Source organism: Lissotriton helveticus, chromosome 5_1 (assembly GCF_964261635.1).
Source record: "Lissotriton helveticus chromosome 5_1, aLisHel1.1, whole genome shotgun sequence".
Lineage (NCBI taxonomy): Eukaryota > Metazoa > Chordata > Amphibia > Caudata > Salamandridae > Lissotriton > Lissotriton helveticus.
Window position 1 is genome coordinate 1,578,589,339 of NC_136065.1, and position 18,984 is coordinate 1,578,608,322.

General features: G+C 44.7%; 1 protein-coding gene across 1 annotated transcript in view; it reads right to left on the reverse strand.

Moving 5' to 3' along the window:
• Nucleotides 1-10,105, reverse strand: part of LOC144755614 (gastricsin-like) — a 29,979-nt gene extending 19,874 nt beyond the window's left edge. The window contains exon 1 of the mRNA XM_078644731.1: nucleotides 9,972-10,105. Coding sequence (XP_078500857.1) covers nucleotides 9,972-10,027 — 56 coding nt within the window. The 5' untranslated portion in view covers nucleotides 10,028-10,105. The remainder of the gene's footprint in view (nucleotides 1-9,971) is intronic.
• Nucleotides 10,106-18,984: the final 8,879 nt, after the last annotated feature.

The window sequence follows — 18,984 nt, forward strand, 5'->3', positions numbered from 1 at the left end:
TATAGTTATCGCTAATTTCACCCTCCAAGAAAGCTCCAGATAGCTTGCCTTATCATTTGACACATATTTAAACTCTCGCTTTCAAAGACCAAGCAAAAACAGTGTTTGAGTAAATGGTCAGACGAATCCCCAAATGTCTGAAAGTTTTCGCTCCCTCTTTCAGAAGGGTTGTATATGTGGACTTTACCCCAGATGTGGATGAAAGAGCCTCTTTGTTCGCGTCTCCAGCATGGGGGACCAGCAGTTGGGAACATGTTATGAACTTTAGTACGGAGGAAGTGCCAAGCGTAAAGTAGTTCGTAATGGATTCCCTTTGTTTTTTTAAATATCGAACATTTCGGGATACCAATCCAGAGTTTTCCGATTGTGTAAGTGAAGTTTCTCTATCCCACCTTATACCATTTGTTCTTATAGGATCAGCCTTAATAACCAACAGTATTGCATACAATTTAGTGACAGGACCTTTCTGAGATGAAAAGATTGTCAAAAGCTTCTCAATGAATGTGATGTTTTCTCTGGGAGCAGCTATTCTAACTTCTGAATACGCTAACCGGTGTCTGAGCTGAGCATAATGCAGTTCAGTTTGCATTGTGTAAAAGATTTGATTATCCCATTATGAAACATTTCTGCATTGTATCTACATCTTCCATCTCGCCATCTGCCAAAGGTCCCATGGTTTAGTGATGGAGAGAATTCCGGGTTAGCATATATTGTGGTAGGTATATGGTGACTGATAGGAAGTCGGGTATCTCTTCCAAGTGAGAGAGTTGTTGTGTTGTGTTAACGAGAATGCTTTAATAGGCATTGAATGACCTTTGAGACTTACTTCACCATTCAATCTCCTGTGAAGAGCACATTGTAGATTCCCGTTCCATGTGTGCCAACGAATGTCTCATCTTTAGATCACTTTAGTGTAATTTGCAACTGTGCCGCCCTGTAGTACAATCTAAACACTGGGAGAGCTCCGCCTCCTCTGCATTTACTTTGGTGCAAAGGTTTTTGTGGACTTGCGGTCTAGATCCACTCCAGATAAACATGGATCGCTTTTTATAGGGAAGTAAAAAGCTCTCCTCTCAAAGTTGGAAGTGTCTGTAACAGATAGAGAACTCTGGACAGGACGTTCATTTTTACCACAATATCGAAAGAAAAATGGTAGACCACCGATGCAAGTTGTGCCTAATTTAAGATAGAAGAGAGGCGCCAGTGCCTACTTTTTGGAAAAATGCGTGCCAGGGCCGTTGTTAGGAGGTCACTTGAGCTTGCACTGCCCTATAACCCCTGCCAGCGTGGCAATGACAATACAAACACAGCTACTAACTATCATACTCCTATAGGTGTACAATACAGACTACTGCAGGACTCCAATGCTATGGAAGTTATGAACAACTGTTGTTGTGCTCGTCTCTAAATAAGATAAACAGCGCAACGATGTGGCAGACTGTCAGAGGTGCCGGTGTTAACAATTAAGGGCCTCATTTAGGAAAAGTGACACATTGCTGCGTTATAACAGCGATGCATCACTTTTTATTGCGCCCTCCTTGCGACATGCTGGATGCATCGGGCCTCATTTATGAGGCTGTGCGTCACTTTTACGCTGCTGGTACGTCACTTTTTGTGACGCACCAGTGGTGTAAAAAATGCGCCACGTTGCGCCATATTTACAAAGTGACGCATCTAGTTAGATGCGTCACTTTGTAAACCCCTACGCCACATTATACCTGCGCCAGGTATAAAGTATGCAAGGGGGGTGTATTGACGCAAGAAAGGGTCGTAGAAGTGACGCAGTGAAATCTATGAGATTTCACTGCGTCACTTCTAGGACACCATTGCGTCAAAATCTTGCGCATGCCTCACAGCAGGCGTAAGACTGACGCAGGCCCTTTCACATGGGGCTTACCCCATGTGAAAGGACGCATTGCTGGAGTTGCGTCACTTTTGTGACACACTCCATCAATGCATCACTTTTGCGCTTACAGATATGTCAGAAATACTGACGACTAGGTAATTCCTTGCGCAATGATGCGTCATACTGTAAATATGACGCATCATTGGTGTCGCAAGGAGGGCGCAATGAAAAGTGACGCATCGCTGTTTTCACGCAGCGATGCGTCACTTTTCATAAATGAGGCCCATCATATTTACAGTATGATGCATCATGTTGCAAGGAGTTACAGATACGTCAGTATTTCTGACGTATCTGTAGGTGCAAAAATTACGCATTGCTGGAGTGTGTCACCAAAGTAACGCAACTCCATCAATGGGTCATTTCAAATGGGCAAGTCCCATTTCAAATGTGCCTGCGTCAGTCTTATGCCTGCTGTGAGGTAGGCGTAAGATATAGACGCATTTGTGTACTAGAAGTAACGCAGTGAAATCTCATAGATTTCACTGCATCACTTCTACGAGGCTTACTTGCGTCAGAACGCCCACCCTGCATATATTATACCTGGCGCAGGTATAATGTGGCACAGGGTTTTACAAAGTGACACATATACCGAGATGCGTCACTTTGTAAATATGATGCAACATGGCCCATTTTTTTACCCTGCTGGTGCGTGACAAAAAGTGACGCACCGGCGGCACAAAAGTGACGCACGGGCTCATAAATAAGCCCCTAAGTGCCAGTGGAAACCACTGACTCAATCAATTTAAACACTGAGGGGCAGATGTACAAGCCCCTTGTGCCACTTTTGCGCCACTTTTCCCATGTTAAAAGTGACGCAAATGTGGAGCAAGGGGCTTGTAAATGTGCCCGTGAGAGGGGGCAATTTGTCGAATATGAATCCTGCACCTATAGGATGATTTTATCCCCTATATATTTGATGAGGCGTAGGTCATCTACTTTGCAGAACCTCCGTTTTAGGGCATGGAAGGTTTAAATTCGGGATTTCTGACTTGAATATATTGATTGTGTAACCTGTCAAATGTTAAAAATCTGTTGAGTGTTGAAGATCTTCCCCAAGCGAGTGATACAGATCACTCAATGTCAGGACAATGGTCGTCCACAAACAGGGCCACTTTGTGTGTTTCTTCCCCAAAGGATGTTCCCTGCATATCATTCACACCCCAAAATTGGAAAGGCAAGTTTTCTATACTAAGAGCAAATAACAACGGGGGCTAAGGGCATCCCTGGTGCATACCCCATGTTAGTTGAAAAAGCTGAGAAGACTGGCCCTTGAGTGTTATCCTGACTATAAGTACCGTTTAATTGTCCATGATCATCTATATACATTTAGGGGCCATGCCTATCTTCTCCAGGACTAGTCTCAAAAAGTGCCAGTCTATCCATTTGAATGCTTTCTGTGCATCGTGAGAGACCAGCATTGCTGGTATCTTTATCTTTACATCTTTTTCCACCAGGTGGACTAGCCTGTTGGTATTGTTGTGTGTCTGTCTCCTCTTCATAAACAATTGCCGGTCTTAATCGAGGATCCCAGGGAGTGTGTCTTCCGGTCTATACACTAGGATTTGTTCAATACAGCTTGACATCAAGATTTAGCAATGCCATTGTTATGTTATGTTAATTAAATGTATACAGTGCACGTATACCCTTAGGCGCTTCGAGTGCTACATACTGTACTATGGACTACTGCTTCTAGAAAAGCCAGGTCTTCAGATGTTTTCTGAACTCATGAAGGGAAGGAATTTTTCTAAGATATAGAGGAAGGGAATTCCATTCCTTGATGGTATTGTAACTGAAACTCCTCCCCCCCAGTTTGTCTTTTTAATTCTGACCATAGGCATCAGATTGGCATTGGCCGAACGCAGAGGTCTCTTAGGGGAATACCATCTAAAAAGGTCCCATAGGAATTTTTGCCCTTCTTTGTGACGTGCCTTGTGGGTGATATAACGCCTATAGGAAGAAGGATATGAAGACATGGCTGTTCAACTGATTAGCCAGCAGCAGAAACCCACAGCACCTGGATACTCTCACAGGTGATAAGCAGTGCTCTACAAATCCCATTTGATTTGATGAGGCACACTTCTGTTGATCTGTAGCAGGATTTAGTATCATAGTGATAATGCTTCCTGTCCTAGTGGTGTTGAATGTGTTAAAAAAGGATGATAATCTGTGGAACACATTGTGCATGAATGCCTCGTGGGATGCACCTGTAAAGCCGCCTGGTGCCTTGCCTATTTTGAGTTGGGAATTAGCATATTTTACCTCTTCCTCTGATACAGCAACATCCACGGCTGGACTGGCTGTAGCAGGCATCAGGAGTTTTCCCGGGAGGCCTCTATTGCAGCAGTAAGGGGCATTTGTTTGTTACTGGGGCTAGTTTTGCATTGTTGCTGCAATATTGGTCACCAGTACAAAAACAACAGTGCTTTACTCTTGCACCCCACTTGCCCCTGCCTGGGGAGGGGGGGGGCAGTCCTACCAATTGCCAGGGCTGCTCGGGGTTCCCAGTCCGGCCCTGGCAACATCTAATTGCTCGGAACAAGCATGTGGAATTTTGGTCAGACCAGCCCTAGTAATATGTTCCTTCTGGATTGGGGAGTGGTGCACTTCTACTTTCTATTCAAAGAAGCACCCCACATGGTGTGCTTGTGTGTATTGTATAGTGCTGTCGATGTTAGTTATTTTCCTTTCCCCAGTATGAAAACTTCCAGATATCAGCCCAGCAGGAGGCCATTCCTGGGATATGCCCTCTATGGGGTGCTGAGGAAGGCAGGGTCTATCATTATTTTTGCCTGCCTGGGGGAGGATAACATCAGCTGGTCCCAAGCCTGGACTGTTGGATACTCCCAGAGTCCCCTTGTCTCCTCTTTATGCAGAGCTTGACTTTCTTTGGATGTAAACCTTTTGAAATCATTACAGGAGTGTTTCTAGAGGGTGGGATGGGTGGGCCAGGCTCACTCTCCCAAGGACATCAAAACAGGCATTTTTATATCACCACTAATTTTGTCTATATTCTTTACACTTTTTGAGCACTGCAACTTACCCTTTCAGCCTAAAAATCTCATCTTCTGGTTGATGGTTTTTTCTTATGATCCGATACTAGCAGTCCTCAAGGAACTCTCTGAGGAGGTGTCTAGCGGATACCATCTTTTTTTAAAAAAAAACAGATGATGAAGCTCCGCCAACAGGTGGGCTGATGGGTTTCTTTCTTCTGTTTTGATCACCCATTTCTCTCTCCTATGTCACCTTGATAACCTCTTGGTATTTGAGTCTGTATATCACAATTAGGTACCGACCATAGAAAAATTTCATAAGACCCTTGGTATCTTTCGTGTGTTATTGTACTGTTGAGTTGGGGGACAAGATACAAGCAGGTCTATAAATATTAATTCCCCTGGGACCGTTTTTCCCATATTTAGGTTTCTGGTACTCCCAGAGTCCCCTTGTCTCCTCTTTATGCAGAGCTTGACTTTCTTTGGATGTAAACCTTTTGAAATCATTACAGGAGTGTTTCTAGAGGGTGGGATGGGTGGGCCAGGCTCACTCTCCCAAAGGAATACTCAGGTCCATCCAAGGCAATTCAGTACTGAAGCTCAAGTGTTTTTCACCTTTTTATTTCACAGTGGCATGTAGCCACGTGAGCGCTCCCTTATCGTTTATTTTACTGATTAACACTATTGACAGAGAATACTTTAAGGTCTGGGGAGAGGTGTGAAGTCAGCAGAGTTTATTAGCTTCTATGATTCATGAATGACCAGCATGGATATAGTGAAAAATGAATTATTATTAGGGCTCCAGGTTTATGGTATGTATTGTTTTAACATTTCCCTCTGAATTTCTACATATTTATTTTTTGGTCATTTTATCTATCTGCATCCACATTTATATTTGTCACAAGCAAAAAAAGACGCTGCAGCTAGTATTTTTCAAATTTATTTAAATAGACAATGCTCACTTGGTTGTTAGATAGATTTAAGTAGATGGGTAAATGGATTACTGCTTTTAACAAAGAGTTCCTTTTGTTAATTGCAGTTCATAAATTGCAATCCTTCTAATATAGCACAGTGAGCGATGAAGGACATATGGCTCCTACACATTGTAACCCTCACTGCCTTTGTAGCACATCCTACATTATGATTTACACATATATGATTTATTGCCAATGTATAATGTGTACGTGTGATGTAAAGTGCTCTGACACCCTGCATAAGGATGAGTAAGGCTATAAAAGAAATAATACAAAATAGTAGTATTTAAATTCTTATTTGTGTAAATACTAGGATGGACCAACACCTCTAACATTCTTACAGTGCATGCACATCTCTTGTATTCAGGGACTGAACAAAGTCAAAAGTATACCTCCTTTAAATAGCTGTGAAGTGGTAAGCTGTGTACATTTGTCTTCCCTCCATTACTTGTAAGTATGTCTCTCCCTCCCCCCCAATAGCTCCCAGTGAGGATATTCCAACAGAAGAAGGCCTGATGGCCCCTTAACGTCGGCCTTTGCAGTGGACCCTGCTGGAATCTGATAAGCCTTCTCCCCGCCTGCACCGGACAGGTTTGTCTAGGTAAAAAGCATGCGACAGAGGTCAATGCCGCATAATTAATTTTATCTGATGGGAGCAGGGCTTCGTCGCAAGCAGTAGCAAAGTGCCAGGTGTAGGACTTAAAATAGAGCTCTGTTAAATACACCTGGCAGCCAGGTCTGTTCGACCCAGGTACACACCTGTGCTGGGCGCTGCCCAGCGATTACTGAGGATGCTAACCAATGGTGGGGGCCAGGTGTGACCAGCTATGATTTAAAAAAAAAACAGGACATTTAGTAAGGACTGTTTTTATTTCTCTGTCTTAGCTTACTAATTTTGGTACTGAAAGATGCTGTTTCAGATGTTTTATAGCAAAGGTGGTAACGCACATGAAGACTTGCAGCTCACTTTACCCGTCCTGCCGTCAACCCCGTCGACCTCCCTGGGTCTGTCTTGTGGCCCCTTCCCCTGGACGTACCAGTTTTAGGAAGCCCAAGGGATCCCCATGCTTGCAATCCGTGCATGATAAGGCCCCACCACCTTCCAATGTATCCTCTCCCCAAAGACTCCATCCTACAATTTTCAAACAGCGCCCACCGCTTCCCTTTCCCTTTCTAAAAGCTAACTTCTGAAGCAGCTGAAACCTGGCTGACCAATCCACTCAGGCAAACACGTTACGTTATTGTAGCTAGGAAAAAATCTCTCTGTTAAACATGTTTACTGCCATTTTTCCTTTTCTATTTAGAAATACAGACAAAGGAAAAATATTTTTCCGTTTGTACTTATATGCAAAAATCTGTTTAAACTGAAAACCGGGAGCCTTAATCATGATTCTGGGCTTATTGTATTGTATATCTAATCTTCAAAGCTTTGCAAAGTAAAAAGCTGCCAATGTCTTTTTTTTAAATGAGAAGCTGTAAAATGGCCCCGTATGGCAGCAGAAACATGTCTGCTGCTGTACATGAGCAGGAGCGTGCTGCAGGCTAAAAGTTCTGCTTCCTACAGATTTGACATTGTCCCTCCCCTTCCCCAAAGCTGGAAGCACACCAGAGACAGTGTAGAATGTTGCTCCTTGGGTGCTAATTATTGTGTTAAAAACGTGGACAGATGCCAATACCTAAAATATTAGATCAATTAAATACTTTGGTATTTTTTTGGCCAGTACCCAATCATCTTCATGGCCCACCATTGCTTCTTTACGGCCCTCCCAAAGATAAACTTCTAGGTCCGGTGTCATTAACCCATTGACATACAGGAGGGCAGACTCCTCATTTACAGTTCATTGTAAAGGTGTGTGTAGCTGGTACTTGCAGATCATCGAATCTCGCTTTTTGCTTTACTGGTTTTGGGCCTAGGGGCAAGTCCCAGCACATAGTTTGTCATAATGCTTTATCCCCATTATATTCTCAAGGTGTTCACCCACCACCTGCCAAAAGAGGGCCATGAATGGGCACCCCCAAATCATGTTTACAGACATGAGGAGGTCATAGGGCTCATGTTCCCAATATGTATGATACAGTAAGCCCTGTGCAAGTGGTTACACAATATATACCGAAGCCTGGCATTGCAGGGTATTTTCTCAGGGTATTCGAGTGCTCTGTCCATTCCTTGTCTTGAAACACTCTCCCAATGTCTGTATTCTATTTGTCTTTCTAGCGGTCTAGTGGTGCGCACCCCTCGTCCAATCGCTGTGCAAACCTGTTTCATAATCCCAGAACGTGCTCTAGGAATCTGCTCTCCATTCACATTGTCAGCCACAGGTTGCCTCAAAGCTCTCTTCGACGGTATGCTAGTACTTTGTGAGTGAGTGAGAGGTCAACAGCCGTGCAGTTACAAGACTTGCGGCCACATGCATCAATATTGCTTTTTGCGAATTCTTATTTGCGAAAAATAAGGAATCGCAATTAAGAATTCGCAAAAAGCAATGCATCAAAAAATCGCAAATATTTTTGCGATTTCTTAAAATTCCTTATTTGCGATTCACAATTTGCGAATCGCAAATAAGGAATCCCTTTACATTCATTCCTATGGGCCTCAAGGCCCATAGGAATGAATGGGAAGTCATTCTCATTTTGCGAATAGCAATTTGCGAATCGCAAAATGAGAATGCAATTTCAAGGGTGCAGGGGGGGTCCAAAGGACACCCTGCTGCATCCCTGAAAATTGACTTTAAGTACATTTTGCAACACTGTAAAATGAAACTTTGAAAAATGCACTTTTGTGCATATTTCAAAGTTTTCGCAAATTACCATGAAGGTCAACTTCATGGTAATTTACCTCTCCCTATTTGCGAATTCGCAATTTTTACAGTGTCATGCATTGCATTTAAGAAATCGCAAATGGAGATTTCTTAAATGCAATCGCAATTTAAGAAATCGCTACATAATTGCGATTTCTTAAATTGCGAAAAAATAAAAAAAATTATGCATCCCAAAATTGTAAATTGCATTCGCAAACGGCCGGATTTTGCGATTCGCACCGTTTGCGAATGCAATTTACAATGATGCATGTGCCCGTTGGGTCCTGCATGTCTTCCTTGCTACAGTTGTTGTCCCCAGAATCGTGGCAGCATTCTGCATACCTTTGATCGTGTTTTATGCAATTATATGAAGCATGTTGACAGACGCGAAGACTTCTTGAGACTCGATACAAAGCATTGGGCAAGAACACACTTAGGGGTTGATTAGGAGTTTGACTGTGGGGTGGTGGCCCCGCCAAACTTGTGTGAGAACCGCCCGCCATATTATGACTTTTTTAGTCGCTGGCGAGTAGTTTTTTGGCGTTTCCATGGTGGTGCCTATAAAATAGGTGCCACAACGGGAACATCAAAGGAAGTTCCAGCATGGCATGGGCTGTGAAGTTCATGTTCTGCTGGAACTGGGAGGCATGCACACGGGAGGGAAAATGTTGTGCTGCCCGGGGAGCATCCACATAGAGTGAGGCCGCCTATTTTTCCTCACTGCCACTGTTTTCATGGAGGAAAGACCTTCATGAAATCAGTGGTGGTGAGGAAAGTTGTAATATGTTCGGCAGGACCGCTGTGGTCCTGTCAAGCATATTTCTGCCTCAAGACTGCCGTGTCACTACCAGGAACAGGGGTTCTCTGGCGGCGGCTGCTGTCCTCGGCCAGTACAAATGCCAGGGTTGTAATGTGGCAGTCCGAAGACTGCCAACTCCGCCCACCACGAGTTCGGCAGTCTGACGACCGCCAGACTCGTAATTAGGCCCTTAGTGATGAGCGTCCCAACCTAACCTGCAGAACTCACCTCACCAGCCTGTCCAACAGTAGTCTGCACTCAATTGCTAGGGCCATGTTCAAGATTATGAGATGGACCTTCTTCAAAGGAGTGCCCTCCTCGCACACATCTAAAGGTCTACTAGGTCACTCCAGCTCAGCTACAATGTTCTGCTCACCAACCCCTCTGAAAGCTGGAGACAGACCAGTGCAGAGCTCAGCCACCTCATAACTCAACTCTTAGGTCAGATATTGTTCATCTGAACAGGGTTGCTCCCAAATATAAACATCCAGCTGCAATACTCACCTCACCATCCCCTCAGACAGCTGGAGACAGACCATCGCCAGGATCAGCCACTTCATGGTGCTCAGCTCGATGGGTCAGCTTCTGGAAGAGAACTAGTTGATCACCACTCCAGGATCTAGGCCCGACTCAGAGCGCCAGTCGCCAGTCCCCAGTCCCAGTCATTGCTTTTTATAGCTACGGAGATCTCCCTATCAGCGTTCCCTCCCATCGATTTGGTCCCATTTTGTGCTCATATCAGTATTTAATGGAATGCCAACATTTACTCAGGTACTTTTCTTGGTTGCGCTATCAGGTGTTGTGGATCTTATCAGTTCTTTCCATAGGTAAAGCCAAGTCTAACAAAGACTAGAAATAAGGGTTTTCTTTTCCCGCAAAGTTATGTGTTCCAGACAGAAATTTGGTGTTAACATAATCTCACTAAACAAATATTTAGTGTAGCATCCACGACCTTCAGATGCCTTCGTGCAAATTTTTTTAAGGTCTTGGAATGTTCTTCTTTTTAAAGGTTGCTTTTCTTAAACACTTCAAGCTGAGGTGAGATCTGTCACACAGCTGAGATCTCCTGTCAAAAATACGGACATTTCCAGAGAAGCTACTGCCTGTTGCCTCTTGTTAGGCATATTTATAGAGTGTGGAACTGGCCCCAAAGGGATGCAAGGGGTCTTTTACATAATGTATGCAGTGGAGTATCAGTCCCACATGTTCGTTTGCAGAATACATGCTGAAACTTTTATATATATATTTTTTTTTTGCAGAGTTTTACATAGCGCGAACTTGACCCCAAGGTATCGGGAATCAGAGCGCTTATACATGCACCAGTTGCACTACATGAGGACACATTCATTTCTGTTAGGCACGGGGAGATTAAGTGATTTGCCCAGAATCACAGGATGTTGCGGGTCCTAGCTGAGATTCGAACCCGGTTCCCCATATTCGAGGTCGACTGCCCTAGCCATTAGGTGAACTCCTCCAACTTATAAAACTGGTAAAGCAGATTCACCTCATACAGAAACCATGTGGCCAAGTTGGGTAGGCACAGCAGTAAAGCATGACGATGTTTAGGAGATGTAATGCAGTCTGGGTGGAGGACATGCAAGGTGCGTGTGCCTGTTTGGCTGGCCAAAATGTAATGTGTACTATTGAGCGCACAAATGTCGTGAGTGCGTCCCTGCTTTTGGGCACACCGCTTGGTTCGTCAAACAAGACAGACTCCGTGTTTTAAGTTGGGTTCTTTTAATCGTGATTTAACAAGTTCAAGTATTCCATTTATATCATGTTTGTTTGTAGATATTTCATTTCATATCCTCAATTGGTCATTTCCAATACACATTTGTAATGAGAAACAAAAATGCTCCAATGCATTTCGGGCATGGCCCTTTCTCAAGGAGCTCTGTTGGTGAAAATAATACGATTGAAATACGCAATAAAATATGCAGTTCATCACTCAAATTTCACACTTAAAATGACATGCAGAAACATACCAAATTGTGTCAGTACGTGGGGATAACGTGAAAACATGCTCAATGTGCGTGTATGGAAATAAAACTAAAATGAAACGTACCGGGTGTTTCTTTGTTACCGAGGTGTAAAATGATGAATGGTTTACGCTGTTGGAAAAATAATGAAAATTAGAATGGTCAACTAACACGGTGGTAGGTCAGCCGAAAAAATACAAGCCGGCTTGCGCTTAAACTTACTTCAAAATTAAGCTGAGGCCATAGAGTTTAGCAATCTTGGCGGAACCGGGTTTGAAATCCTCCTCGTCCCAGGACGTCGGGGGAACTCGAGTAAAGGTGTTTGCGCGCGTGAACAGATTTAAACCTGACAGGGACCCGGAAGTGGAAGCGGACTCATAAACAAAGTGGACTAGTGCAAAAAGTGTGGCAGCCATATTGGCTGAGTGTGTAACCAAGAAAAGGGACCAATATGTGGGAAGTGTGTATTGCGTGGTGGATGAAACATAAATTGAAATCATACTGGTCTTGAAACAAACCGCTTAAATTGCAATGCATCAATGATATCAAAACGATCTTTACAAGTAGCAACTAAGTTCAATGCGGTCATTAAGACCGAATGGTTTCAAAGATTGAAGGCGATAAATCCAAGTGGTCTCGCATTGCAACAAGGTTTTGTTGTTGTCTCTGCCCTCTTTTTTTTCAACCAACTCTAATACCATGAATTTGAGTTGGGCAATATTATGTCTCAGTTCATGGAAGTGCATGGCTATGCTAGAACATTCGTTGTTGGACGAGACCAGGAAGACAGTCACCCAGGCCCTCGTCACCAGCCGTCTGGACTACGGCAACTCCCTCTACTCCGGAACCACCGCCAAACTCCAGAAGAGACTCCAGCGGATTCAGAACGCCTCAGCACGACTCATCTTGGACATCCCCCGCCGCAGCCACATCGCCGGACACCTGAGGGATCTGCACTGGCTCCCTGTCAACAAGAGAATCACCTTCCGCCTCCTCACCCACGCACACAAAGCCCTACACAACCAAGGCCCAGGATACCTCAACAGCCTCCTCAACTTCTACGCTCCCACACGCCAGCTCCGATCAACCGGCCACGCCCTCGCCGCCATCCCCCGCATCCGAAGAGCCACAACATGAGGAAGGTCCTTCTCCTACCTGGCCGCCAAGACTTGGAACTCCCTCCCGACCCACCTCCGCCTGACCCAGGACCACCTTGCCTTCAGGAAGCAGCTCAAGACCTGGCTGTTCGAGCAGTAGCGGACCCAACCCTACCCTAGCGCCTTGAGACCCCCTGGGTGAGTAGTGCGCTATATATATGCTTTGATTGATTGATTGGTATGTTGGATTTGTGCTCATTGAGTCGTATCTTGATTTTTCTCTCAGTTTTCCCTACAGTTGCCCATAGACATCCTGGACAGTTGTGCATACCAGTGCAGGTCATAGGTGAAGTAGCTGTGATATAGCGTGTAAATCATCAATTCCATGAGGAATGGTTGTAGATTGGTGGGGATGTCACTATTCAGAATTGCCTTCTCCACTACGTCAATCCCTCCGCCGTGCGGGATAGATGTATATAAACTACTTACATCGGCAGTGCATAGTATGAGGTTTTCTCCTTCTTCTATTTGTACATCAGATAGTTTAGCCAGAAATTCGGTCGTGGCCTTTATGTAACTCTTTTGGTTTTTAACCAGTGGCTGTAAGTGTCGGTCCAGGAATTTACCCACTGGTTCATGAATAGAACCTCTAGTGGAGACTATTGGTCTAAATGGCGAGTCTACCATGTCTTTATGTATCTTGGGAAGCATTGTTGTAGTCGGACTACGTGGATGTTCAACCGTAAGATATTTGCGGGTCCTGTCATCGATAATACCTTCATTGGTGGCTTTTTGAAGAAGTTTCGTTAATTCACTCTTGTATTCCAAGGTTGGGTTCCCTTCAAGTGGCATGTATGTACTGCGGTCAGAAATATGCTCCTTAATTTTTGCTGTATACATACTAGTGTTGACTATGACTAATGCGCCACCTTTGTCTGCCTTGAGGCACTTTATTTTGTTGTTGTTGGCTATTTTTCTAAAGGTGTCCTTGTCTTTTTGAGTGCTGTTCGATTGTGTCTTCTTATGAAAGTTGATTTTGGCGATGTCTTGTTTGACCAGCGTTTCAAAGGCGTCTATGCTTTTGTGACTGCATGGTGGCATGTACGTGCTCCTGGGACGTAGACCAAGTAGTTGATCAGGTTTGATTTCCGTGGTCGGTGTTAACACATTACTGAAGAAATGTCTTAGTCTCAATTTTCTGGTTAATTTGAATGTACTGATTTCTAATTCCAGAGAGTTGCCAGGATTGGTGGGGACAAATGATGTCCCTTTTTGTAAGAGTTTGACTTCATATGGTGTCAATGTAGTATCTGAAATATTGATAACTAACGATTCTTCTTTTTGTTGGTTTTCTTTGAACTTCTTGTTTCGGTCTGATTTGTGTCCTGTTTTTTTGCCCCGCCGGGGTCTTCGGTATCCTCGGGGCCCTCCTCTAAAAAATGCTCCCTGGTGGGAATGCTATGGGTGGTTGAATCTGTGCTCAGACTCGTCTCCTGGGTATTCCTTGGTGTGGCGGCAAAGGTGGTATGTTTGGGTGGACGGTTGGATGTCTCACTACCTGAAGATGAAGTGTCCGTTTGTTGGCTATATGGCTTGTTGCGACGTCGTTGGGCATATATGTCTGCCCAGGTGTAGACCTCACCTAATTTGTAATCTAAAGTGTCCCGACGAAACTTGCGGATTTTTCTCTCATTGATGTCTTTGGTGTGTTTATCGAGTTGTGTCTTGATTTCCTCTAGTGTTTTGGTTAAGTCTTCTAGCGGGATTGGTTGTTCTAGCTCCTTTTCAAGTTCCTTAATTTCTTTAGAAAGGTCGATGAGTATGCATGACAGTTCTTCCACAATTAATAGGATTAAGTCTAGGCTACATTTATTCAAAATAGCGTTCCATCTTTCCTGGAAATCCTTTGAGTTTTTGCATAATGAAGGTTTGAGTGAAATCCTGAGTCCACGTGGTATGCGTGACGCGCGGTGGTACTTGATTAAGGTGTTTGCGTGGAGTTTTTGGTTTATCTCCTTTTTTGATAGGTATAGTAACTGTTTGATACATTGCTCTTTGGTGCGGTTTGATGTGGTTTGGGTGAGATCCTCATTGATTAAGGCATAGATCCGCGCAGTTTGCAAATGTAATGTGCACTTAGGAAGTGCTCACCACGCATCCCTAACTAGCCCAACCCCTTCCCCAACCAATGTAGCCAGTACATTTAAATAAAATCATAATAATGTAGCGTTATTATCATTTTACTTTGCTGTTTTGAATTGCTCAGCGGGGCAATGCTCCTCTGCCTTAGCGAAGGAGCCACCACTGTTGTCAGGCAATCTCCGGACCTGAGGTAGGCATGTGCCACTGTAAACAAGAACAAACTTTGTCTTGGTGTGGTTGAGCGTGAAAAAGAAGTCAGATTATCCTGATTGACTGGTGTCTTATGACACTACATTCTGCAACACTGCACTCTCTGCCACTGGACTCTACACCTCTGAACTCTACTCTGCACCACTGCACTCTACACCGCTGTATTCTATGCAACTCTAATTTAGTCTGCACCAGTGCACTCTATGACACTGCACTATACAACACTCTACACTATGCCACTGCACTTTTCAAAACTCTACTCTATGCCACTTCACTCTAAGCTGCACCCTTCACTCTACGACACTCTACCCTGTTCCATTCCAATGTACTCTGCACCACTCAAATCTGCCCTGACCCACTCTACTCTACACCAGTGCAGTATGTGCTGCTGCCCTCTATGCTACTATACTCATCTTTGTACCGCTCTGCTATTATGTCACTGTACTCTATGCCAGTCTGCACCACTGCACTCTCCGCCACTATACTCTACTCCGTAACACTCTATGCCACTGCACTTTACGCTACACTATTTTACTTTGGGCATTGGGTGGAACACCTTAGTACCAGTTTAATTAAACACCCAAAATTAGCAATAAAGCAATAAGCAACAGAAAGTAACCAGTTTTGCAAAGGGCCTTCCACTGAGCAGCAACCCATGTTCCTGCGTTTTTGCTAGAAAAAAAAATGTGTTAAAATCTGCAGGTTATGCAGCAGACAATGTATTACGTGGCAAATGCGTCAAATCTATAATCATGCAAAAATTGCTGCACAATCGCATAATTCCAGTGGCCCTGGCCACTCTATATGACTGCGTTCAACGACCCTCTACTCTGCAACACTGTACTCTCTGCCATTGAACTCTAAACCACTGCATTCTATGCCACTATATTCTATTCTACACCACTGTACTCTATGCCACTGCTCTATACACCACTCTACTCTACACCACTGCACTCTAAGTCAATGCACTCTGGGCCATCCTACTCTACACCACTGCACTCTAAGTCAATGCACTCTGGGCCACCCTACTCTACATCACTGCACTCTATGAAACTCTACTCTGCAACACTGCGTTCTTCGCCACTGAACTCTTGGCCACTGCACTCTACACCACTCTATTCTACTCTACACCACTGTACTCTATGCCACTGCTCTCTATGCTACTTTACTGTACACCGCTCTATGCCAGTACACGGAATGCCACTCTAAGTCACATTAGTCTGCAACACTGCACTCACTCTGCCACTGAACTCTATTCCACTGAACTCTATACCACTCTACTCTGTATCACTACACTCTACTGTACACTACTCAACTCTATGTCACTCTGCTGCACTCTACACCAATTCACTCTGCTGCACTCTACACAAATTCACTCTATGCCACTGCATGTTACCCAATCCACTCCACTCCACACCACTCTAATCTACTCTGCATTGCTGCACTCTACGCCACTCCACTTTACCCTGCACCACTCCACTCAACCCTGCACAACTGCACTCTGCACTACTGCACTCTGTGCTGCTCTACTCTACACCACTGCACTCTACGCCAATACACTTTACACCACTTTACTAAAAACCTATACATTCCACGCAATGGGACTCTCTGCCCGCCTACTGTGCACCACTGTACCCTATGCTACTTTATTCTAGGCCGGTCTACTCCACTCTATGACATTACAATCTATGATACTTCACCATACTCCACTCCACTCCATTAAACTCTACTCCACTCTGCTTCTCTACGACACTTTAATCCACTTTGGAATGCTCTACTAAACTCCCTCTATGCCACTCTATGCCACTTTACTCCACTCTATTCTATGAAACACTGCTCCACTCTACTCCATTCTACTACTTCGCTTCACTCTACTCTAGGCCACTCCACTCTACAATATTCTACTTCACTCTATGCCACTCCACTCTATAACAATCTACTCCAATCTACTCTACTTTACGCAACTCACTCTACGCCACTCAATGTTACTTTACTCCACTCTATGCCACTGCACTCTGCTTCATGCCTTTCTACGACACTCTGTGTGACTCTACTCTGCAACAATCTACTACACTCTAAACCCTTCCACTTTTCAACTCTCTACATGAAGCTCCACTCTACTCTATGCCACGCCACTCTATGCCACGCTATGCCACGGCACCCCACACCACTCTCCTTTACGCATAAACGTTTAGCCATGCTGAACAGTAGCCACCCTGGTGTACCAAATAGCTAAAACACATTGGCTAAGCCAATAGCTCGTGCATGGGCAATACCTGTTGGCTTCTGCCACTGTTTGCTAAAATTGTACATTATAAACAAAACATCATTTCAGTAGATTTTTCCTGAAGAATCTGTCTCATAATTAAAGAACTATAACTTCTGTTTCACAAAGATTTTTTGATGAATTAAGTTTTTACAATAATATCCGTGGACCACAGAAGGAAATCACTCTGAACCGCATCTCTCCTTGCATGACTTTCAGCTATGTGCAGAAATCTCTGGTTTAGGTCATGACCCGTCGGCCCACTATACACAGCATTAGCCATGCTTAGCAGTATATAGGTGAAGGGTATGCCCTTCTTTCTTGCCTGCGTGAAGGCTTCTTGTGCTATATACATATTTTATCAGTCTGGGATTTTCTCTTGGTGGGCGTTACCCTTTTCTCTGAGCTGGGTAACCTTGATGATTCCTCTGATACATCGGTTTTGGAACTTTAAATCCAGTGACCACCCCTCACCCCAAAATCTAGTGTACTGAGGATACCCCCACTTAGAGTCAGTTTCCCTAATGTTGGAGGCTGCTGCATCAGCCACCTTATTCCTTCTGCATTTTTTTCTTGTCGGAGATCTGTGGGTAGTCCACTGTGTTATTGTGTGTATTGATGACCTGAGTTTTCGCATCCAGCTAAAGCTGTCTGTAGCTAGACCTAATAATCAGACAAGGTGATCAGAGAGCCTCGGTGGGTTTTCAAGGTTATGATCTGCCCCAAGGAGAAAAGAATTGATAGCTTTAGCTGAAAGGTACTTGTAGCATCATGCAACAATCATGGCCCCATTTGGAATCCATATGGTGACGTACGCCGACGACACCAAATTGATCAATCGAAGGAAGGATCCAGTGCAGGTTTCTTGACTTACTGCATGCCGCCAGTTGGCAGTTTGGCTCGTTCTCTCAGAAGCTAGAAGTACGGCGGGAGCAGGCCACAGCGGGAGTACTGAGTTGGTATGATTGGCGTTGTCCAGTAGGCTGCAGCAGGTCGCTGCTCCGGCTCAGGCACCCGGCACCCGGCCCGCCTCCCCACGGACCCGGCTCAGCAGTTCCAGCAGCTCAGCTGGCCGCCACACGGCTGATGCTTGATTGAAGGATTGAAGGAAGGCATTACAGCCAGTGGACGGCACCAGTGGATGGCGCCAGTGGACGGCGCCAGGCTCAAAGCCGAGGAGAGGCAGGCGACGGACCTCGAGGCTGGTGGCATTGGAGAAATTGGCTCAGTTCTGAGGTAGCCTTTCTTACTTCTTTAGCCTAACCTCGCGGTTATTCTCACTTGGGCAACTGGGCAGACGTTTAAATCAGACAAATCAGCAGCGGCCACGATTTCACTGCCCCTGGTACTTCTAAACATTTCTAAAGACTGCCCCCTGGCTTTTATTTTCTTTTTTTTCTGCACTTTTGCTGCCACTTGTCTATGTTTGGACCCAGTTGCTCAGCCAGTACGGGTTTTCCAGCCAGCTTGTCGTCTGAAGCCGCAGCCGAAGCTGGGAATGGCCCCTGGAGGAGCTAGGGGCACAGAGGACTCATAAGGCAAGGCATGGAGAACCAGCTCTAGAGTTTGCGAGTAAAATGGAGTGGAGTGGAGTCTGGATTGATTAACGGTCTCCAGGCCGGCGCAGAACCGGTGCAGAACCAGCGTTAGAAGCAGGAACTGGGAGTCACTACAGGTGCTACAAAAGCTGCAAAGCAATCAAGCCTGCGGTGAGATGTACTAGAGACTGCTTTTTTGTCTGTGTTTGGGGCATGGGGCAAAGCAGGGGATTTCTTTGCATGGATTTGGCCAGTGGAAATTGGTAGCTGATTTTGTGACTGATC